At 42.7% G+C, this 24,246-nt stretch overlaps 1 protein-coding gene across 3 annotated transcripts; it reads right to left on the bottom strand.

Moving 5' to 3' along the window:
• Positions 1 to 589: 589 nt before the first annotated feature.
• Positions 590 to 24,239, bottom strand: mtmr3 (myotubularin related protein 3). Of its 3 annotated transcripts, XM_085424849.1 has the most exons (22): positions 24,153 to 24,239; positions 22,014 to 22,088; positions 20,374 to 20,430; positions 19,461 to 19,550; positions 18,893 to 19,009; positions 17,333 to 17,353; positions 15,850 to 15,932; positions 15,386 to 15,552; positions 15,204 to 15,300; positions 14,808 to 14,921; positions 13,922 to 14,112; positions 13,152 to 13,283; positions 12,911 to 13,022; positions 12,099 to 12,294; positions 11,832 to 12,017; positions 11,397 to 11,567; positions 9,803 to 9,948; positions 7,816 to 9,325; positions 7,570 to 7,680; positions 7,327 to 7,415; positions 5,822 to 5,848; positions 590 to 4,480 (listed from the first exon to the last, which is right to left on the bottom strand). In XM_085424849.1, exons 3-22 carry the CDS (start codon positions 20,374 to 20,376, stop codon positions 4,315 to 4,317), a joined length of 3,729 nt encoding a protein of 1,242 aa, XP_085280975.1. In that variant the 5' UTR covers positions 20,377 to 20,430; positions 22,014 to 22,088; positions 24,153 to 24,239; the 3' UTR covers positions 590 to 4,314. The 3 variants fall into 3 exon arrangements, with proteins under 3 accessions (XP_085280975.1, XP_085280977.1, XP_085280978.1); XM_085424851.1 differs by lacking the exon at positions 17,333 to 17,353; XM_085424852.1 differs by lacking the exons at positions 5,822 to 5,848; positions 17,333 to 17,353.
• Between the last annotated feature and the right edge of the window lie 7 nt (positions 24,240 to 24,246).

The raw sequence follows: 24,246 nt of genomic DNA, 5'->3' as shown, positions 1-24,246 counted from the left end.
CGAGTGATCCCTTTGTGAGAGACCCGTAATAAAAACTGCTTGGCACCAGGCTCCACCAAAGAGACACTCCGTCACACTAATGCTTGAAATGCTTGATGCATTTATACACTCACACCTCATGTGACTACTGGGCCATTGCAGTGATGCCTCTAAAAGCAAGTCAGCGTGAGTGGAAAAAACAAAACCCCAACATATGCATACTGGGGGTGGGGACACAGCAACGTTAACTGAAGCCCACATTACCAGCCCCTCCCACACACAGATCTGTCCATAACTCCAGCATGCTGTTGCAATACTGAAAAGCACACTTTCAGTCTCACTTTACTCAGATGCACCCTGTGGCAGTGTTTACTTAATGTCATGTGCAAATAAACAGCCTTTCCTCTCCCGTGAGACCATTCACATTCATGGATTGTTTAACAAGACGTCCCTGTGACTGTGGTGAAACTCGAAAAAAGGGAACTCACGCTGCTGGTCGTCAATGTGGGGAAGGTCAAAACGCTTTGGCTTCACAAGGGAGTGTGGAGTCTTAAAATAATAAATTGTCTATTTGGACACAATTGCTCCATTTTGTTGCCATCAGATGTAGTTTGTGAAATTGACTCATCTTTCGCGAGAGGGCCAAAATAATATATTTCAGTTCTCTTTGAAAGACTAAAGGTCAGGCTGTCGAATTAAACACACTTCCACAGGAGGTCGACATTAAAAAGCACACACTTTAAGCCGGTTGTTTTGACCACCTAAAACAGCAGCTCCACCACCAGATGGCAACAATCTCAACTCAGCATCATGCACAAATCCAACAGGAAGTGACAGGAATGGGCTCAGTCAAACAGTTTTAGGATAATTAAGTAGCATCAGGTTGTCAATCACAGTTAAATGTCTGCGTTTCCTCCCTTAGTCCAAAACTTGCTGTGTTTATATCTACAGCAGCCATCTGACACAGCGAGCTGGATCATGGGGAATAGAGATTGGCAGTCTGAACAAAGATTATCAACCTCGTCTACGCTTCTGTGCTGTACCTTTAAATGTTCCAGCTGAACAGTAATCAGGGGAGGGGTTTACAAAAAGATTTGCAACAACAACAACCCATTCGCGCTGGAAATCTGAAAAGCAAGAGTCACTCAGCAACTAGAAGCTCAGTATGTGAATGTATGTGTGTCTACATGAACAAGTGTGGATGCAAGTAGAGGTAGTGTTTGTAGATGGGTGTGAATGGTATAAATGTATGAGAGCTTTAAAGGGGGCAGGGCTTCATTTTGGGTTCAGGCTGCTTGTTTTGGACCACTGTTCACTCAGTGCATAGACATCTCGTTGGCTACCTTTGACTGCTCACCCCCTCATAATGCTGAAATCTTTACATCCACACATGCTGTGATTGGCCAACACAAAATATTCTGACGGGATGCTGTAGCCAAAGTTCAGAACCACCGCTCAGTCTGCGTTTCTGATTATCCTGTGGCAAAAACTGAGTTACTGGAGTTTTAACAGCAAGTCAACAATACAAATATCAATAAATAAAATCCAAGTAGGGGGAGGAGAGAGAACCATTACAGCATCAAATCAGGTCACCCTGCTTCTCCATTTATTCATAAAAACAAAACAAACTGCCTTAAACAGATTGCAAAATATAGGTATTTTATGCAATTTCAAAAAGAAAAGAAAAAACTTTGGTGACTAATTAAGTGCCACTATTCAAAGATTCTATACATTTTCTTAAATGCTATGTAGGTATCTGAATATATTATTCCTCTCATTTACTGTACAAAAGTTGTGTCTGTGTGTGCACAAGTAGTTTGTGAATGGGTGTGAGGATGAGCAGGCGTCTCAGCAATGCTTTGACAGATTTCATGTGGCGTTACAGACCTGGGAAATGCAGAAAGCCCTTTCTACTGCTGCTGTGCTCCTCCGATTTAGACAAAGTGGAATTTGTTTCGTAGTGGCTGACAGCCACCTGAAGAAAAAAAAAAAATATATATATATACATAGATAAAAAGATGTCTTGTTGTGAGCTTTACACCCGTCTGATTAGTACCAGAGGACTGAGGGGAGAAGAAAAACAAAACAAAACAGGTTGTTCCGTCCCAGTGCCTGCTGGGTAAAACAAAACTGGATCTTTTGGCAGCAGTTGGCCGCACCGTCGTGTGCTTCAGTTTGTCCACGACAGACAAACTGAAAAAACGTCGGTATTGATGCAGGTCTATCGGCCAAACCTGTGTGATGTTAATGCTTTGAAACAAAAAGCCAAAGCCTGAAATCAGCAGAGTCTCACAGTGAGTGCTCCCTGCACACGAGTAATAAACAGTCTGTTGGTATGGAGGAGCAGCGCAGCACGAGCTGTTAAAAGACCAAATAGCCACAAGCCTTTTCCTCTCACTAACTTGCTGCATGACTTGTCTACACGGGGGCTTCAAACACAAAATGATTCACCATCCTCACCGTGATCAGGATAAGGATGCCAAACTACTGAAAAAATTTAAAAAAGCAATTAGAAAGGGAAAAAAAAGAAGAAAAAAGTGCATTTAAATATGTGAACAGCACAGAATTTTACAAATTCACAAACTCCAGGAGTCCAGCCTCCTTTCTGTACTCTGGACTGAATCTCAACCATAACTAAATGTGATGTTCACAAAGCATCAAGGGCTTTTTGATTTGTACATCACTTGTTTGCCACCACATTTGTGCGTCTCTTCTGAAAAGCTGCTTAAAAGCTCACCCAAACAAAGCAAGCACAGTTGAGACTCGGCCCACAGAAAGTTAAAGGCTCAATTCACCCAGTTATCCAGAGTAATGACACTGCAAACAAAGGCTGCGGCCAGTTTCTTTAAGAGATACACTTCACTGTTTTACACACTTTTCAGACAAGCTCTCCTTTAGACTGAACATGTGACTGAGTGTATGCAAGCATCCTCACAGCACTCTTACAAAGTCAAAATGGCAAAACTTGCCTCACTCTCAACAAGTCTGAATATGTGGAGCCTAAACAAGCTTCTTAGGCACTCTGGTTTAATTTGGAATATGATGCACTTCAGCATTCCCAGTCCAGGAGAGGGAGGAATGGGGTTTTCAAATGTACTGAGCTCTTGCACACAATGGTAGAGAGGAACAAATATTCCCAAGTGTGCCATTACTAGTTGATGGTGACAATACAAATGCATGTATGGTAAATATCACCTGCTTACAGAGGTTCTTGAGCAGTGGGGAACATCAATATTTAAGTGACCCATCTTTAAATAGGATACTATCACTTCAGTCACTTTAGCTGATGATCAACCAATGTCTGAAAAGCATGAAGTCAGTTTTTCCACAGAGGACTTCATGCAGTTTATTACTAACTGATCAGTCTGCGGTCATGTTATCAAGTCATTACCATCAGAAAGCAGCATTTTTAAACGAGATTCTGAGCTACATAGCCGGAAGTATTAGTAATTTTAAAACCTAGTTTCCTGCACTTTTAGGACAATTCTAAAGTGTAACAGGTTCAATGGGTATGTGCCTCTCAGTCAGATCAGTCTTATTTTAATGTGGAAATCATACCTGCAAGTGTAGCATTGCAAAGTTGGTCGTTTGATTGGGGGATGAATCTCACACTGGATCAGGCTTCTCAAATTTGCTTGTTACATGTATTCAGATATAAAAGTGTTTAGGTTTCATTTTGGACTGTTTGAATATGTAACCAAGTTTTCTGGTAAAAACAGCCCAACCTTACAGCATTAACAAGTTACACAAAAATATGCTGAACTGATAACATGACCTGCAGACTAATTGGCAGCAGAAATCTCAGATAAAGTGGAATCATAATAAATTTTGCTGGATTGTTGGTACCATAGGAAGTGAGGGAATATGACTACCATCTCCTCTGGTGATCTGGATGAAATGTTCCTTTAATCTTTCACTGAGACATTGGCTTGCTGAGGGACAGTCGCGTGATTGCCAGGATGTCAGAACACCCTGCAGAGATGAGTCCATGCTCCAGGCTAGGAGATGAGAAACCTTTATGATTTTTTTTCAGGATCTTCAGGAGAATCTTTCACAGACCAAAGTCCTCCAGGAGACTTCAGCAAATACAGTGAGACAATGTCCTCTGCCTGCCTGGTCCAAGGCACCAGGATGTCCAGTTTCATTCCTTTGTGCCCAGTCCCATCTCACCAACATGCCACTCAGCTTCTCTTTCACACATACACTCACACTCAAAGTGCAGCAGCACTCACAAAGTTGGTGGGACATTCTTTAGCTCCTGTGCTCTTCAGCAGTGCTTCCGCATCAGCGACTTGCAGCTCAGCCCGACTCCCGTCTGTCCTGGTCCTCTGGACCTCAGTTGGAGCTGGCTGTAATGGGCTTCTCCAGCTCCAGGGTAGCTGAGCCATGCTGGAGATTGCTGTAGCAGGTCTTACAGACACGACTGGGCTCAAACAGCTGCTGGCTTGGCACTGGGATCCTCTGGTCGCAACAGCTGGCACAGAACACGTTACCGCAGTTCCTGCCAAGGAACACGGAGATGTTATTTGGGGGACTCTCACGTTCTTTACACCTCAAGTTACCATGCGTCCCTGTGGTAGATTCTTAGAAAATAACACCTCATTTAAAACAGTTTACTTAAACTGGACTGATGTGAGGAGTTGGGTTTTTTGTTTAAAAAAAATAAAAAAAATAATAATAATAATATTAAAAAAAAGCTTTCAGGGGAAGAAATAAATTAAGAAAAAATATCAAGTTGGCGTGTGGGCTAGCTTATCTGGATCAAGTTTATGTTAAACTACAAACATTCACTTATCTAGGAGGTCCACACAGGGAAATACTAAACACTGATTTTAAAAACAGGACTTAGGTGCTACTTATTTAAAAAAAAGAAAATAAAAATAACCCCACACCTGGTGAAGTGACGTTGATCTATGATTCAACCATGTGTGACGCATGATAAACTTTTATTTTAAACATGATTTGAGAGTTGTGGGCAGACTCCACCCATCCAGTTTACAGTGCAGCTCTGCTGTGATGTTCACTACATGCCGCTTAGCAGAGGTGCTCCAAACAGAACATGTTTATTATTCAACTCAAAACACTGCTGTGATCACTTGACAGACAGGTCACACTGAAGATTTCAAACACCCATGCTCTAATTCTGATGTAAGGCCATGCTCACACACACAGCGCTCCCTTTCAATTGCTTGTAACCACACAGAGCAGAAAGTGAATTAGATTGTTTTTCTTCCAACTCTTTACCCTTTTGCACCACCAAGTGGCTTGAGAGGTGTCTTACACCATGCTGTGCTGCTGGGAAGTGGGATGCAGGGTTGGTTAGGGGCAGCATGCTGCCAGGGTGTGTGCCGTGTAGGGGTGTAACGGTTCAGAGACAGAATCTGCAGTAAAAAACGTCCATGGTTTCCAGATGTGCCACGGTGGATTTGGAGAATCGTTACAACCCTAATGTTGTGGGTGAGTCGGGGGCAGGGTGCCGATGTGATGCTATACTAGGATGGTCGAGGCTGAGGGATCAATTTAGTAAAGATTTACAAATTTTCCAATGAAACGGGCAGCCTCTGATCGAGTGACAGCACCATGCTCACTGTCACAGCCAATTCAAAACTGCTGTATGAAAACACACTGCTACTGCTGGAGGACACACACAAATCAACCCATCTCAGAAATGAAGAGGTTTCCCTGAGAACTTGCTGATTGCCAAAACAGAATGAGGGGATTCAAATGCAGCAGGTGAGTAAGGGAAAGGGTGAGGTGGGATTGGGTTAGGATGAGGAGGAAACTGAAGGATGCTGGGTTGAAAAGGCTGGAGGGTGGGTGGGACAGGGGAGCCGGATCTCACCAGACCTCCTGAACAGGCTCCCTGCCACTGTAGAGGAGGAGAGGGGCAGAAAATGGATAAGTACTGCTGAACCGCAGAGAAAAACATAACACTTAAAAAAAAAAAAAAAAAAGTCCTGATGGAGATGTGTTGTGTTTAAGTTGCATTCACAGGATTCACACAAATTACATTTACAACTAAACATCCTAAGATTCAACCTCAAAGTTCTCCTGAGTGACTTATGTGATCCACTGACAAAAAGGGAAATACAGAGCAGTCAGCAGTATAAAAGGAAGTGATGACACCAGGAGGAAGTGTCCACGAGCTAATTCACCACATGATTATCAACCTGACCACCCAGTTTTGTGTGGACACATCGGTGCAAAACAAAGGGCGTCTACAATAAATTAAACAACCAATCAACAGTTTACTTGGCTCCCTGGCTCTTGTTTATAGATTGACATAGTACAGACAACCAGAGAGTGGCGCCTCATTTCATTGGCAAATGAAATGCAAATTAGGTCCTCAAATTTTAAAAATAACTTTCCTCTCCTGAATGAAAGACATGATACTGGGACCAAAAGCCTTAAATCGTGCAACTATCCTGACTGTTCATCCACAGCAGGTGTAGAGAGCATGCAGGACACTTTCTTTGGAAGGCTACTTCCACACAGTACAACAGACTTCTTACATTTGCACAAAGGGCATGCTTAAAGACTTTCTAAAGATTTCATACATTAGAGAGTAACACTTGGATCAAAAAGGCAAATCTGGGTCACTTAATTGGCTGCATTTAGAATAGTTGGGAATCATGTCAACAGGGGCACATGGTATTCCTTTGAAAGACCCACACTACAGTATTCAAGTACGCCATCTGTTATTCTGATTCATTACCTTATTTAGAGGGTTTAATGATGGTGCCCATTTAAGTGGTACCTGTTGCATTTTATGTGGATGCTGGAAATAAGACTGGCTGCCCCAGCGGCAGGGAACCAGGAAACATCCAAATAAACAAGGCAGGAAGTGTATAAGACAGATTTCTCCTATACAAGTCTTTAATTCACAAAACAAAACCCTTTGCTTTATTAATAGTAGACATAGCTGATTAATAGCTGCCAACATTATACCAGTTCCGAGTACTGCTTAGTGCGTCCTTGAAATATTTTGAGCAGTCACAGATTACATCATGTTTATCATCCATACATGTCTGTGCAGGGACACAGACATGTATATTTTGAGAAAAATGCATGAAGTGAGAAACTCTTATTTTGGCTTTCAATGCAAACAGATTAAGCTTTGGTCCATAGAGAGGAAGTAAACCTCGTCACAAACGGGTTGACAAAGATTCTCAAGTTCATCTTCAGGTACCAAGCATGAACAGCCTCAGCTGAACCTACATACAAGAAGCTCATCTGACCCGAAGAGGAGTGAGCTAAACAGCAAAGGCCTCAACAGGAGAGAAAGAATTGATTTGTGATAACTGAGAGTGAAGGCCTGAGATTCTGCAAAAACAAAGCTGTTCTCACCTGCAGTGATGTTTCCTGGTAGCAAGCCAGAACCTGCTTTCACAGCCATAACACTGGGCTGCCAAATGATCAGGGTACCAGCGGGTGACCTGCAATGTTTGGGGAAAGTATCAGTTCAGTTTCCATATACCGAGCAGCTCATCCAGGTTCTTCTGCATTGCATAAATGCTGCTAAAAGACCGCTTTGTGAGCCTTGTGCCATCCCTCCCTGACGAGGGTCTTTATATGGCTGCAGCTGCTCACCTCCGTGTCCTGCTTGTCCACCTGCTCCCAGCTGGCCTCAGAGAAGAGCTCTGTGCTGCAGCGCGACAAACAGTTTGGGTCCAAGTTGTACTCAGAGTCCGTCATTGAGGTCTGAATGGAGGGAGACAGATGATCACAGTAAGGTTCACTTTAACTGGCAATGGTAAGCAGGGCAGTCTGAAGTGGATCGCTTCCATTTACAAGTTGTAAACAGATCAGAGGGTCAGTTAACTTTCAGTGGCTTACCACTTCATCTCCAATGTCTCCGTTGATCCGGTGGGAGATAATGTGCTGTTGACTCTCCAGGCGGCTCCAGAGCTCCTGGACTTGCTTCTTCAGAGTCTCCACCTCCATCTGGTGCCCCGCTTCAATCTGCCTCAGTCTTTGCTGGATAGCATCATTGTGCAGCGTCAGCCCATCGTCATCCAGATGGCTGCGAGTTGGCTGCTCAGGGCTCATGGTGACCCGGCCTAGCAAGGCATGACACCAGCGGTGCTGAGAGCAGCTGCCTCGTGGGTGGAGGATCAGAGAGTTGCAGCTTGCTACGGATACCTGACGGCTCAAAGGGGCCCTCTCCACATTCCCTTTGGCCCAGTAAGGTGCTCCACTTGGCTCCCCTTCGGAGTTGTCCCCATTACAAAGTCCATCCCTGCTAAGGTCAGCACGAACTGACTGAAAGGCACTGACAGAGGGCCGCTTGCTGCCCTCGCTTAAAGTTCTGATCAAGCCATGCTCACTAGTCTCCAGCCCCTTCTCTTTCTTGGAAGAGGGAACTGGGCTCCTGCCATCACTCATGAGGTGATGGTTTAAACCAACAGGTGGCTGCACAGGGAGCTCCACCCTGCCACAGACCTCTTCAGTTAAAGTCTCTGTGGAGCTTTCCATCAAGGAGGTCCTTTTATCTACCAACTCCACTGACTCAGGGACACTGTGGTCAGATTCAGAGTCAGGGCAGCTTCTCTCATCTAAGCCTTGTTTTTCAGGTGACCTATACATTAAGTCACTATTTATAGTTCTATGAGCTGCAGGCTCTTCTGGCTCACCTGTGCTACACTCCTTCGGTACATGCGCAAGTTCTTCTTGTACAGAAGATTCCTCTACATTCTCCGTCACCAAGTCCTCAGTTCTCTGAGATGCATTGGCTTCCTGTTGATCCTGTTCCTCTTCCTTCTGTGTGGGCACAGAAAAAGAGTCACCGTTCTCCTGAGCCTTCATCTCACCATTTTCTGGGAGCTGACCATTAGCGAACATGTCTCTCTTCATGACAGTCTCACTGACATCCACCATCTGATGCTGCTCTACATGTCCATCCACCTCCTGGTCTACAGCATTAAAAACCTGAGCAGTATCAGCATGGTCCTCTCTTGGCACGTCGCATCCTGCCTCCTCCTTTGTGGCTTCCTGAAGGATGTTCACCATTTGTCCCTCAGCCACACCCACTGCCACAGAGAGCTCTGCCTCCTCCGCTGCATCTTCTGCTGGGTTCACAGAAGACTCTTCTCTACGTTCAGTATTTGAGCCCTGGGATTGCTGCTTGCTGTGATCCATCTCAGAGCCCAGTCTGTCATGATATGGCTGCACCTCATCCTGGTTCTCCCCTCCTTCAGGCCCCACTGCCACATTGAGCTCCAGAGACCGCCGGTGGTCCTGCCACTTCTCATTCAGGCTTGGGTCACTGGAGCGACGGTTGGGAGCCAGTGAGCTTCCCAGCTCACACGCACTAGGCAAGTTGTCAAAGGAGCGCGTCTTTGTTCGCCTTAACAGGAAAGGAGAAAAATAATTACAAACAAGCGGCATTTCATTACATAACAATAGCCTAGTATGCTTGACAGCCTATAATTTAATGAGAAACTGCAAACAAGTATAAAATGTTTGCCTAACAAATCACTCACATGTCTGTCTCATCAAAACAGACATTTCAGCAAAGACCATCTCTTTAATTCTGACCTGGCTGTCACAAACTATGTAAATGAACGGGCATTCACAGCACTTCTAGTCCTATCGACCACCTGAAGCGCTTTAATGATAGCCTTAAAGACTACTTCCTGTTGCACTTCCAAGATGTTTTGACTGTCGTGACACAAGAGCATAGACTGCATCTAAGCAGAGCATGTGACCAGCAGAGTGGAAAAGCCGGCCCCCCTCTGGCTGTGGGAAGTCTGTGGCTTGCGTTTTATCTTACACGATAGGGAGAAGAGTGGGAAGGGGTCGGGTGCCAACGCGCCAGGCTCACCTGCCCAGGGGTGCATCTTCCGGGTTGGCACCGGGCACTGGGTAGGGAGCGCAGGAATCATCGGAAGGAGTGGTAGGGGAGGAGCTGGGCAGATAGACGGCCGTCCACAGCATCAAATTCCGTACATGACACACTGGATGGAGAACCTGAAACAAGAGCTGCAAACTTAACTCAAGATATAATCAGACATGACGATGACAAAGGTTATCTGAATGCAAATCTTTAGAAAGGAGTGGAATAGAATAAATGAATGAACGAACAAGAAGTGCCTAAATCTGGGATGATTAAAGTTTTATAAGATTTGTCAAGAACATCTAAACTAAACTTGTTCCAAGAATGTTGTTTCTTTTCATACCAAGAGGACAATATTTATGTCTGCCCGTCTCCACCCACACAAAACAAATGCAAAAGTAGTAACCACAAAAATGCAATTCTCAGAAGGGTGTCAAAAGCACTGGTATTTCACAGTATTTTAGATTTATTGCCAATTGTTATGTACAAAAATTTACAGCACTCTTGGGTTCCTTAAAAAAAAAAAAAAAAAAAAAAAAAAAAAAAGAAAAGAAGAAAAAGCAGCATGTGAAGACATGCTGTATGCAATGGCAAGAAGCACAGAGCTTGATTCTGAGATAGTTAGATTTGACAGTTTCAAACAGGACGATCTCTTTAAAAGCTTCCTTTTATATTGTATCCTGTTCACTTCTAGTCAGTTTTGTTGAAAGCAGAAAACCTTTGAATGAGCTTTAGGAAATCTTTCATTTAACTGCAGGAATCGATCTGACGGACTTTCCACTCATGAACAATCCAGACACCTAAGTTTCAAAGTTCACCATCTCTCTACATTAATTCCACACGTCTTTGTTCTGTAGTGTACGCAACAACAAGAAAAGCTGAGGTATGTCTGAGACAGAGAATCATTGGAGCACTGCTAGCTGCACTCCATATGACAGGAAGGACAAAAAGTGGATCAAAATTACTGATGCAGTTAGATCAGTAATAAGGGTTTTAAGGAACTGCTTTACTAAAATATAACTGAAATGCAGTTATGTTATTCACTTTATTTATACTTTTCTCATATCAGAGCACGCAATCAGGCCGCTACATAATGCCGTCAGACACTAGTTTCTATTCCTTGTCCTCACTCTTAGTAAGTATAAGTAGGTGCACTAACACCACGTGTTGAGTAGAGCTGATAGGTTAATGACAGCATAATGAGTGTGAGACAGTCAGCGAAGCTCACAGTAGAAGTATTGCTGTCTGAGCTTTTCACTTTGGTCAAGTAAGTCTATGCAACTTTTACATTTATGTAAACATGGCAAGAGAAAAGCTGTCGGCTTCACTGTGTAATACCTCTGAACTAGTGAACTGCTGCTGACGCAGTGTAGTAACTAACAACTGAATATAGTGACATTCTGTCACTGACATCCCCATCCAGCTTTCTGAGCTGGGAGCCGATCAATTCTGTCCAATAGCTAGGTACAGCCCCAGTTGTCTTTAAGTTTTAAACATTTAATGTTTAAGTCAGAAAAGACAAAAGACACGAGTATCTTTGCTTCCTTTTAGCAGGACTGAATGGTTAAAAGTGTTGACGTACAATTTCGGAGTGTGAGGAGTAGAGCATGTTCCTCAGAGAGCGGTTGGCTGGCCTCAGGAGTGACCAGACCGAGCAGGTCCTCTCCTGAACGTGACGATCCTCCCTGTCCTTGCCGCTGTTACACAGGAAAGTACCGAAGAGGCAGGAGTAGGTGTGTTGCACCAGTTTCACCTGCACAAATGTGACATAAACACTTGTATACAAATTATCAAGTATAACAAAAGCATGGATAAAAAGTTCCTCATATTACATTTTAGCGCACCATGAAGGTAAATGCATATCAATCTCTCACATCTGGAACCTCAATGTAACTACACTTTAATCAGACACCATTATGTCTGTAGATAAATTGCTCATTTTTGATTTTGGATTCTGTTGTTGTTTTAAAAAAAAAAAACAAAAAAAAAAAAACCACACAACATTGAATGTACACACCAGGAAGGCTTCATTGAACTCAAATGAGCATGGAAACTGCCTCTGCAGTTGGTGAACACAGTCCAGCCACTGCAAGAAAACAGGGCAGCGCTCATTCAGGTCCTCTGAATTTTCTCCATGGCCACATCGGTCAGCAAACTTGTGGCCGAAGTCCAGCCATTCTGTCTCCACCAAAACCTGGAAGCCCTGCATGAGATAATCCGATAAATGCTTTTATCATTTTCACATTTTATTTGCATACAACAACATTGTCATCTCCATCCATACCTCAATAGTGCGGTAGTAAGGGTCCAGCAGTAGCTTGGACAAAGCAACAATCTGTGGTGTGCGGTCCCAGCCATCAGAGCAGTGCACAAGAACAGGCCTGTGGTCTCTGTTCACAGCGTTGACCACCAGCAGAGCTGCCTTCAGTAGCAGGGACAGGTGTTGCAACCACTTTGTGCCCTCAAGTGCAGAAAGCCAGCTGCAAACAGACAGCAAAAGCCTATAGTGCCCAGTTTAAAGCTGAAGTGCTGAAATGAATATAATCTTAACAAAAAAAAAAAAAAAAAAAAAAAAAAAAAAAAAAGTCCAACAACACCATGTTATGAGACTAGTAGGACACATACATACACCCTGACCCACATAAATTATGATTCTTTCACATTACATAGTTTATAAATCTAACCGCAACTGTGTTTTCTAGATCAATAGAGATACACACGAATTACCATCTCATGGTTCACACACACACTTATCTCCATCTTGATCTGCAAACCATAAGGGGGGAGGGAAAAAAAAAAAAAAAAAAAAAAAAAAAAAAAACTCCACACAAACACTTAAAGCTGACAATTCAGCTACACATCACTGCAGTGTTGAATATGGCAGTGCAAAGGGAAAGAGGGTTTGGGCCAAGTTCTCAGTATCAGGCGCAGCTGTAAGGCCCAAGTCAAAACGGCTATGATTGCTAGTTACATCCAGCTACTACTAAAGGTTGTTGGGGGTTTTGAGTTTTAATAGTTTAGCGTTAGCGTTGTGTCATAAAATCTTGACTTGGGAAATCTGGGTGTACTGCTGGAGGCATATTTACAAACACATACTTGGCTGGGTCAGGCATCTGAGTGCAGAGGAATCGTAGAGACTGGAAACTCTTGCGAATGGAGTGGATGTTAGCCATTCCCATGAAAACCACCTCGCAGTTGGGATAGTATTCTGAAATAAGATGAAAGTAACACTTACTATAAGCAAAAATTTATGTCTTTAAGCCAAACTGAGCTGCTAAATAGAAGACACACTGACCCAATTCTGTATGCGACTTGGGACCAAACAGACGGGACTTACCTGGGCATTCACAGCCTCCACCTTTGGCCCTGTTAGCTACAGCAGCTGCATAGGACCTGGCATCTAAGATCAGTAACTTCTGAGGTTGGCTGGCCAGTGTCTCCACCTCTGAGCTGTTGGTCATGGAGGATTCTGACAGGCACACACACAAAAACAAAAGAGTTACAGCTCAGGTTGTATAAAGCACCTTCTGGGGGCATAAGTGAGATTCTTTCAGGCACATCAAACATGTCTTTAACAGAAGTTTACTGTAGTTTGCAGCTTCAGACAAGCACCAACAAATCAGACAAGTCAACAGTGTCTGCTGCAAATTCATAAAGACGGCAACACTTCAAGAAAATGTGCAGTGGTAGGTGTATGTTCAGCTGGAAGCATGCATTTGTCTGTGGGCGTACACGGCATGTCAGTGAGGCTGACTGAAGGCCAATTTACACAGATCTCACTGCACCACTAAGGCCCCTCCTTGTGATAGCTTTGCTTGTTTACACTGAACTAAAGAGAGCCAGCATAACGCTGCAGCAGTGAGGAGTGTTATGAATGAATGCTGGGCTAACATGATGTAACAGTAGTTTCTAGTATGATGCAACACAGGGACCCAAATTTCAAACATATGGGTTCTGCTTTCAAAACAATAGCAAGCAGGTGAACAGACTTTGAGAAAGAAGGGGAAACATTTCAGCTCTGACAACCTCTGCTGCCAAATAAAGCAGAATATTAACATATCCTACTCTGAGTGGGCAGTATAAAAGTGTCTGAGTGAGAGCTCTTACCAAAATCAGTGTCAGGCAGGTCTGAGCTATTGGTGTAGCTACCGTTGGGAACATGTTTTTGGGAGCTGCTGTCCACGGCACAGGCCTTAGCAATAGACTGAACCAGGTGCTCATCATCAGCGTTCCTCCAGCCCCACCAGCTGACCTCTGGCTGGCCACAGCGGGCAATTACAGCCCCAGTAGTTGTATGCCTATGTGAAGGGCAAGTGAGGAGAAGTTAGACTGGTAATGTCTGGCCAAGGTAGAGTTTATTTAATGGAAGTACTCAATTTAATGATAGTAATACCAGTACAAATCCTACAGAAGACGACGACAATTTATTCCCTTTCACAGCATTTTATACTACTTTTAACTTTTCTTAGATTTCCAAAGACTTAGAACGCACAAGTATATTAAAAATAGAACTTCATTACCACAACTCAGTATGTCACATGTATGAGGTAGACCTTTTAGTTTTTCTTAGGCACAAAGCTTCAGAAATGCCAGTTTATGCAATTTAATATACTAAAATAGTAAAAAACTGAAATTTTATGTTCTGTGATGCACAAAACAGGCATACGAAGTCTTCACTTCTGATTGGCTCAAGCATGAAGTTGCCCAAACAGTGCCAAGCATTATTAAACAAAAAGAGCCAAAAAAATGCTTGAAGCACTTCCAAAATTGGTGACGTCAGTGCTTTTGGTCGGGTAGCACACTCTAAACACAAAAAAAATAAAAAAAAATAAAAATAAAAAATCAGAAGCTAGGAGGGTTTGTGGCACTGATATAGAACAGTCAAGATTTTATCCAACAATTGCTTCGTTTCCGCTGCATAAGGAAGCTTTTTACCTCTCTAATGATAAACAGGCCAAGTGTCTGCTTTTAATAGCTGCTTTAAAACACAAACCTGTAAACTACAGCAGGAAACCTCTTCCAGGAGCGGAAGGCTGCCACATTTTCTAGCTCTTTGTCAGTAATCCAGGCTGGCACTAGGAGTTGCTGAGGATAGCTGGGGCAAAGCCTGGCAGTGCAGAAGGGCACAAAGAGCAAAGTTAAACAAGGAGAGGGAACACCAAAGGATTGTGATGGCTCAACAAAAGTCTGTCTGCAGACACCTAATCCTGGGCCAGCCCCTTATCTGTCCAGGGTTCAGCACTCATGGAGTACAATAACACAACCACCCACTGTTTAACACATACTGACTTGTGCTGTTTGCCAATGAAAGCAAAGGATGGAATCCATCTTCTAGCTGCAATTCTGAAATCAACACGGAAGCAGTATCCTGAAAGAAAGCCGCATCTACCTGAACTTGCTGTTGATATCAGATATCCTCCAAGCATTTTGAGTGTCAAAGCCCATCCTCTCCACCTCATTCTTGAACCATGAGGTCACATGTTCACCTACAGTGACAGCAGAGATGTCCGATAAGCAAAATACAGGTTTGGGTAAGTTTCTGTAAAGACAAGCGAGCAATTAAAAGGGTACCTGGTCTGCACAGCTCGCCATGCTGCTCTTTCTCTCCTGCGTACACCTCCATGCACCAGGCGTGGAAGGCAAAGGCAAAGAGGTCTTCCAAGCGAGACGGAGGCCTCACTGCTGTGTTCAGACGTTTCAACCATTCCTGGCACTGCTCAAAGGTGGAGATCTGACATCTGGGGATAAAATTTAAAATGTGATCTTTCAAAAAGAACCAAATGCAGGAGTCTAGTACTCAAAAACAAAAATAAATATTAATCTTTACTAATAGTACAAATTTTATCTTAAATGTTATCCTCAGTTTTCAAGAGAACATTTCAAACCCGTTTACTGTCATTTTGTCATACAAAGCAGGCTCACACTAATCACCTAATGTCTTTTTTTGATACTGCAGTGATTACTACAAACATACGGAAGTGATATGACTCAAAGTTTCTCATCTAGACAAAGACAGGAAGCTTCAATGGTCATACCTGATGACTTTACAATCCTTACAGGTGACATGAAGCTGGAACATCTCTCTACACTCCACACACTCAATGAGCTGAAGAGGAACCTGAAGAGGGGGGAAAACAAGGAACCGTCACATCACTTATACACTGCAACACTAGTGTATAGCCTTAAAAAAAAAAAAAAAAATCTCAAACCCATGCAGTCAGTACAGGTAGTGTGGCAGACTCGAGCAATCCTTTAAGCAAATTAGTGGTGGCTGGATAGTGGCTTCATGCCAACAACACAATGTGCTGATGTGCAAGAGCAGTTTAAAGTATAAATAAAAACTAAACCATCAGACACAGTGCTAAAAATTCAACGTTAAAAGGTTATTTGTTGAAGTACATTTTAATCACATCATCATAAAAATCACATCCCATTCTGCTCTGCAAATATAGACTGCTGTCAGAAAATTCAGACTCTTTCAAATCTTATTTCAGTTTTACTCAAATCCTTCAAAACCTACACAGCACACCTAGGAACAACTGAGGCCATTGCTTAAGAGTGCTGAAGAGTCAGAATAAATCAGTGTTTATTAAAATTTTGATGGGAAAACTATTTATATAATCCCACCACCATAAATATATAAAAAATAAAAATAAAAAAAAAAACTTAGGATGAGTCCACACAAGATGTGGAAAACTTGAAAGAGTCTGAAAACTTTCCAAACAGACAGCACATAATCCTCTTAACTTTCCTTTTGGTTCCCCATTTGCAAGGAGAAAGAAAAAAAGCAATCATCCTAGATCTTACAGTTGTATCTGCATTTCCCTTTGGCACAAAGCCATTTTTCCCCTCTCCCCAGCACATAGCAAAGTACAGAACCGGCTTGTGCTTATGACTTAACAGCATACTTTAAATACTGCAGGGAAATACCTATGCTGCCTTTGACTAAGCTTTGTTAATTAGATAATATTTCAGTAGCTCTGTGGGATAAAAAGTTAATGTTCACAGAGTCTGGAGTCATGCATGATCATCAGCACGTCAAGCTCTCCAGACATATGCACAGTGGCAGAGTCACAGCCATATGGAGATTTTATTGTAGTATTTAGAGCAGGGGTGGGCAATTCCAGGCCTCGAGGGCCGGTGTCCTGCAGGTTTTAGATCTCACCTTGGGTCAACACACCTGAATCACATGATTAGTTAGTTTCCAGGCCTCTGGAGAACTGCAGGAGCTAATTTAGCCATTTAAATCAGCTGTGTTGGTTCAAGGACACATCTAAAACCTGCAGGGACACCGGCCCTCGAGGCCTGGAGTTGCCCACCCCTGATTTAGAGGTTGGCAACCTAAATGCTGTGAGGATAGATTTCCCCCCATATGCATTTTTTGTCATTTCTAGTTTAATCCAGCACCTTGTGCAAAACTAACAAGCAGTTTTCTAGTCTGAGGCCAGCTTGTTAACAGGCAGATACACACAAAACTGTACAGTTTAACCACACCATGCAGCTCTTCCGGGTACTTACTGACATCTCACAACAACAACTCTATGCAAAACAAAGAGAATACTAATGTAAGCGATGCATGTCGATTTGTGTGAGGCTGGCGTCACCGCACATTCCACACATTCATGCATCTTGCTGTCACAACTTAATTTCCACTTTCTAATCTGCAACCCTAATCTAGCCACCATGAAAATTCCTGGGCTGCTTGTTAACAACCTCTCGCTCTCTTGCAGCACATCCCACCCCTGATTTGTGAGCTCCGGCAGATTTGCCATGTGATGCAACACATCCAAATATGTGTGAGGAAAATGCTGGCTGTGTGACATGGGCACAGGGAGGCACTGTGTAAGGCATGAACCAGAGGGTTCCTGAGGTCAACAGGAAACACTGATGGATGCACAAACTGTAGTAAATACACCAAAATAAATAAATGTTCCAGTTATTTGGATAAGTTGTCTTTGAGACTAAAACTGGTGTATTCATACCGTCATTTACTGAATAACTACAGCTTGTATGACTTGGAAATAAGAAAAAAAAAAAAAAAAAGCCACACACACACACACACTTTCAACTTTTCAGAAAGATATTACTTGTTGATGAGATTCTTTGTGCGTTTGGTCTTTTAATGAGAGTTGAAATGACAAATGAAATAAAAACATTTCAACACTAAAACAATGAGCAAATAAACTTCTCTATAGATGATTAAACATTTTCATTGAGGCGGAAGTGAAACAACAAAAACTTCTGTAGCACATGATTGCACATTGCAAAACTGTCTTGTGGTTGTACGTCACTAGCCGATTAGCTTTATCAAATGATGGCAGATACTCAACTAAGATAAACAACGGAAACAAAAATTAAAAAAAAAAAAAAAAAAAAGTAATAACTTTTTAAATACTACACAACATAGAAAACAGTTTAAACTAAAAGTCCAGGACCACTGGGCTTTAACAGGCTGGTAATACGAGGTAAAGGTGGCCAGCAGGCACCAAGACCCTGGTGAGTTTAGGTCTTTAAGGCAAGCAAGAGGCTAGCTGCAATATGATGAGAAACCATGAAAAGCCAATGAAATTCACAGACTAGTCATGACAGGGTGACTACCACTGATAGTGTAAAGGGTCCTGTGTAACTTTAGGCTCTAATAAATCATCTTTTTCTGAAAAAAGAAAAAGTAAAGATCCATACAAGGCCAGTGTGATGGTAAATGAAGACCATACTTTGTTAACAAAGCTTGTCTCTAACATAGTGAAAAAGGATGGAAAGAAAGGCCCTGGCTGTTATGCAGGAACCTGTGGGCCAACTGCATCCATGGCAACGGCAAGTTCCAGAGAGAAGCCAAAGCGAGCAGACGAGTGTAGAAAGAGAGGTGATGAAGAGTCACATGGCACTGCTGCCAGTGGAGAGCAGCTTTGAATGGCCTGGTCACCACAGTGCTCTGTCCATTCACAAAATACACACATACTGATACAGCCTCCAATGGAGACAATGTGGTTCATTTTGCAGCGATTTTGTGCCACGTGAAAGATTTTTTTTCTCTGAAGCTACAACACTGAAGCGCACTTGTCACTTAGAGATACTTACATTGACAACTGACTTTTTGAACTTTATGTGTAAGCGGTAGTTGGACATTGCAATAATGGCATCCTCTGCTCTCCCCACATATTCTGTGAACTCCCCGTGCAGCTCAGGAAAGGGCACCTGACAACAGCAGGAGAGAAAACATTTCAAATAAACGGCAGAGCTACACAGACACAAATATAGTGGGAAAAGTCATGAGTCATATGACAACTTGAAAGTTGTGTCAATATTTTGCCCATTTAAAAAAAAAAAAAGAAAAAAAAGAGAGAGAGAGCCAGAATCCAGCTGACTCAAACAAAAAGAAAAATAAGTAACCAGAAAGAGTCAGAGTGTCCAACTAGGCAACAATGAGTTTCTGAAGAGGTGGTAAAAGTTTATTGAAGTGTTCTGAAGAAACACTTCAATCCTCAACACAAACTCTTGAGCATAAAGGGTAAGCAGAAGCAAGCAAAAGTCCCACATGTCATCAAGGTTGTGTAACTGATTAGGAAAGATTTACACAACTGTCACCGAGTTTGTTTTCGCCCTCATACTGCACAAAACAAGCAGCTAGTTGCAGTGGTTTTCTTACCTGCATGTTTTCCTCCTCCAGGACGGGGGACTTCTTGGGGAAGATCTGATTGGCCTGGATACACTCCAAGCTCTGCTGCCCCTCCTCCTCCTACAGTGCAATAGTCTGTTAATGTTTCTAGTTAACTAGTACTAACAACTTTAACTATGACATTCCTCTTCACACACATTCCTTTTTTGTCTGACTACTTTCTAATCTGTTTGGAAGATGCATGCAGTATATTTTTGTAATGTAGTGGCTGTGGTCAAAACTAACTATTTTATGCTTATACAGCCACACAATGATCTTGTGCTGACAGTAACAGACTCTGTAGCATTCTTGTTTGGCCATTAACAGATTTTAGTCTGTCTTTGCTCAGTTTTCAATCCAAGTTTGTTTGAAAGAGATGATAGATATCACACAGTGGAAGAACTTCCTCCGAGATCTTGTCTGAACACGAGCAGAGCTAATATGAATAGTTGCCACAGCTAGAAGAGCACCATGCCTAGGCCAGACAGGGACAGGCACAACATAGCAGCATGCCAAAAATGGGAACAGAAGAAAAAAAAAAGCCAGGTTCAAAAAAGGCAATGCATCAGATCCAGAGGTTATGTCATAGTGCAATGCAACAACTCATTTCGGCAGTGGAAACTGAAAGTGTTCCTGCATAGATGGCAAACTTGGAGGACCTTTGATACTGCTGACACTGACGTAAATATCTGCGTCCTGGTAAACCGTGCTGATTAAGGGTAAAAATCAATTGAGAGTTCCGATTATAGAGACAGTACTCAGGCCACACAACAGTTACAGTGGGGCAAAAAAGTATTTAGTCAGCCACCGATTAAGTGGGGGAACTTGCACAATCGGTGGCTGACTAAATACTTTTTTGCCCCACTGTATTATCAAAAGCATGCCTGGGATGATAATACATTACCATGGCCCCTGTCAAGGAGTGTGGGTCACCCAACAAGGAACTCCGGCCTGGATCTGTCTGTAGAAAAACAAAGAGACAAGTAATTTTCTTTCTTTTTTAAATTTAAAAAAAACAAAACAAAAGTTTTATTAAAAGAAGGAAAAAAAAACCAAGACGCCTCCTACCCATGCTCATTTTTTGTTTTACACAGAGACAAAGCTTTAAAATTGTGTCCAATTTTATAGTCTACCAAGAGCTTTAATTCTGGCAGATTTATCTGCCTCCTCTCTGATGCTTTGCCCTTGCAGCATGCAACATGTCTAAACGGGGGATGGACTATCGAGGAATCTCTCATAGATATGCATTGTCACTTGCAAACTGAGTAGTACATATTACCAGTAACACAGGCAAGGTAAACCAACCCCCCCCCCCCCCCTCCCCCTCAAATACGAGTGAACAGAGTCATCTCTTTCAACACATCTAGGGCAGGGGTCCCCAAACCCAGTCCACGAGGGCCAGTGCCCCTGCAGGTTTTAGATCTCACCCTGGGTCAACACACCTGAATCACATGATTCGTTCATTACCAGGCCTCTGGAGAACTTCAGGACATGTTAAGAAGGTAATTTATCCATTTAAATCAGCTGTGATGGATCAAGGACACATCTAAAACCTGCAGGGACACCAGCCCTCGTGGACTGGGATTGGGGACCCCTGATCTAGAGTTTACTTCAGCCTGTCAGCATCACAGATGATTGTCAGAACTACTGGCACAAAACCAAATGAACTAGCAATTGGCTAATCAACTTTCTCAAAGCATTTCACTATGAATCCTGATCGTGGATCTCCACTGTAAAAAAATAGAACTTATGGAAAAACAAATTAGCAAATTGGTCTGACTAGTTGGCCAATATCCCTAGTAAGAATTTCATTGTCATTTAGGGACACTACTAAACTGTCATTTCGCCAGAAGTGAATGCATCCACAATTAGGTTCGCAAATTCAGTTCAACATGCATTTAATTATTTAAACCAGAAACCCTCACCTTTGCCCACACACAACCCTGGTTCTTGATGGTGTGGGTGTGCTAGAAATACACTGAAATCCACTTTTAAGGTTTCAAACCTTGTTCTCGAAGCTGGCCCAATCCTGTATGTAAATACATGTTTGTGCAGACACCAGGGTGGTTGAGGGGTTAAGACGCCAACCACAAACTACAATATCCCCAGTTTGACTCCAGACCAGATCTCTGCTGCATATCAGTCTCAACTCTGACCAACCTCATTTCCTCTCATTTCTCTGCTGACATGAACAGAATAGCAGCATTTTCTACATAAATTTTAAGTGTTTCTGTTGGCATTAGAAAGCATGTGAGCATATTTTTAAGTTTACACATATAAAAGAAAAAGTAGTAGTAGAAGCAGAAGAGAAAAAGGAAGGATCCAGGGAGTGGCTCATAATACGCTGAGGCTGTACATGAGCACCTGGATGCACAAATGCCTTTCCCATGCAATGTGTCCAGGCATTGGGAAGACTAAACGATGATCTATGATATGTTGGGCAGTCAGAAAAATGGCAGTATGGGGAAAATCCAATGGTTGGATTTACATGGTTAAAATTGAAGAAAATGAACAAAATGTGAAAACATAGATTTTTAGACTTACCACAAACAATCACTAATGGATGATAAGCAGACCTGATATCCTGTGTGGAAACTCTCACAAGTAAGACATGGAAATCTGTGGAAATGAAAGTGAATAATGAGAAAATGCTTCTCCGTACTGAGACACACAAGCTACAGAAGCTCTTTTGATTCACTGGCAAATATAGATGCCCTGGTGGTCACAGTGGCTTGCATGTGAGCTCAGATACCACTTAAAACTGTACTGCAGACTGGAAAATAAGCCAGCTGGTTCTCCGAGCCTACAGTTTAGCTTGCATAAAGACATGGTTCAGGGACGTGAACTGATCGGCTAATGTTCACCTTCAAAAAAATAAAATAAAAAAATTAACAATTATGTGCACAATACATATTTAAGAACATACAGTCACATTTTGAGGTTCTTAAAGGGTAGTGAAAGAAATCAGAAATGTTAGTGTTCAATGAATTGTGCTTTGTGGTTCAACTACCCAACAATGGTTGGTAATTTGCCCAAAGGGTTGGCCAAGCAGAGCCAAAGACATTGCAGGACTTGTCCAGTCGCTGAAAGTTTAAGTTCCTACCCAGATTGCCCTTGAAAGAGCAAAAGAAATGCAACTTATCAAAAACAGTAAAAGCAGCAGCAGCTTTGTTGGTCAGATCATGTAAACCATCAATAAAGAGCTTTTTCTTACATTCCGTTATCGATATCCTCTAACATCACTTTTCAAAAGGCAACCCGTTAGGATCTCTCAGCAAACAGGCCCACAAGTAGTTGTAAAGGTCAGCTACGCTTGCAAAGACTGAAACTTGATCTAAGAGGGTCAGTGGAGGGGCAGCTCAGGAGAGCAACACACCTTCTCAGGAACATTTAAGCAGCCTGGAGACAGAAAGAAGACAAAATATCCCGCTGTACTGCCAAAAGTATCTCCGGTCATTGAGAGAGGTGTGAAGGAGGCAAACGAGGTCATTACTTCACTGAGAGTAGAGGCCAACTTTTACTGCTGCTGCTACCTGATAAAGCATATCTGCCCAACACACGGCTCTGTTTACTGCAGCCCGCTCGTGACCCGTGGCTACGGCTCAGTCTGGCTCTCAGTTCAGCAGTCACACAGAAAAGTCTAAGCCCCTTAGAGCCTTAACCTTACTCCTATCCCGTGACAGGCCAGTCATTTTCACAAGTGGTAACATTATCGACACTATAGCGTCGAAATGATAAGGAAAAAACAAGAAACGAGACAATGAACCAACACGTTTGACAGCGGAGCTTTGCGTTTACAGCCCGGTAGCCATACTGAACAGCGCTGCTAAACAGTGTATAAACGCAAAAGCCTTGGCTAACTTCGTATTTGGGGAAAGGGATTTCCCAGCTCAATTTTAACACTTTGTCGTTACCTTTTACTTCACTACGGTGAATAAAATGTAAACTAGACTTAATTAATCACCAGTTAATGTTATTTCAACTAGTTAGTATTCGATGTAAAGATACCGGTAGTTTTGGCCACTAAAAAATAAGCTACGGTCAACCCAAAAACAAATGCTTCTCGCAAGTGCTCTGCAACGTTACATTAACACGTTGCTAGTTGACGAAAAGCCGTTTGCAAGGGGGAAAAAAGAAAATGGCTAACGTTTCTTGTACTAACAGGTTGTTAAGTCAAGTAACTGCTCTTTCGTTTTTTCCTTTTTATTTTTGAATAGCGGTTAGCTAGTTTTTCCTGCAGCCATGTAATGTAAACTGTTGGCTAACCAGTGTTCATCAACAACCACTCGACAGCGTAAAATAATGCTAGCGAGCTAACGCTCAGTCGAAGAGCTATTTACATGCAAACAGTGGAAATTAACATTTGCTGGCAGACAGTGAACTGTTATGCAGCGGTCTCTTAACACTCGACGTTTGGCATTAAAAGCCGTGACAGAGAGCAGCGCGTAGATCTGCTAGCTAGCACTAGCTGGTTAGGCTGAAGCTGCTTTCTGCAACTGTTTTTGTTGTTATGAGATGGAGGGCGGACCCCAGAGCGGAGGCCTCTGTCAAAACACACCGAGCAACGACTACAACCGGCGGACTCACCAGTCAAACGAGTGCTGAGGTGTTAGACGACAAAGACTCATCCGGAACTTGTGCAATTACCAAACATTAAAACAACGTGTCCAACATGAATCATACCAGAGCCGAGGCCAGCTTCACTGCGTCCCTTTCCAACACCGAGCCGTCGTCGCCATCGCCGCGAACTCTCTCGTCTAAAGAGCCCTACGTGTGA

The sequence above is a fragment of the Rhamphochromis longiceps genome, linkage group LG12 (assembly GCF_057381845.1).
Source record: "Rhamphochromis longiceps isolate RC_006_pf linkage group LG12, R_longiceps_female_GT1.1, whole genome shotgun sequence".
NCBI lineage: Eukaryota > Metazoa > Chordata > Actinopteri > Cichliformes > Cichlidae > Rhamphochromis > Rhamphochromis longiceps.
This window is presented reverse-complemented; position numbering and strand designations above follow the sequence as displayed.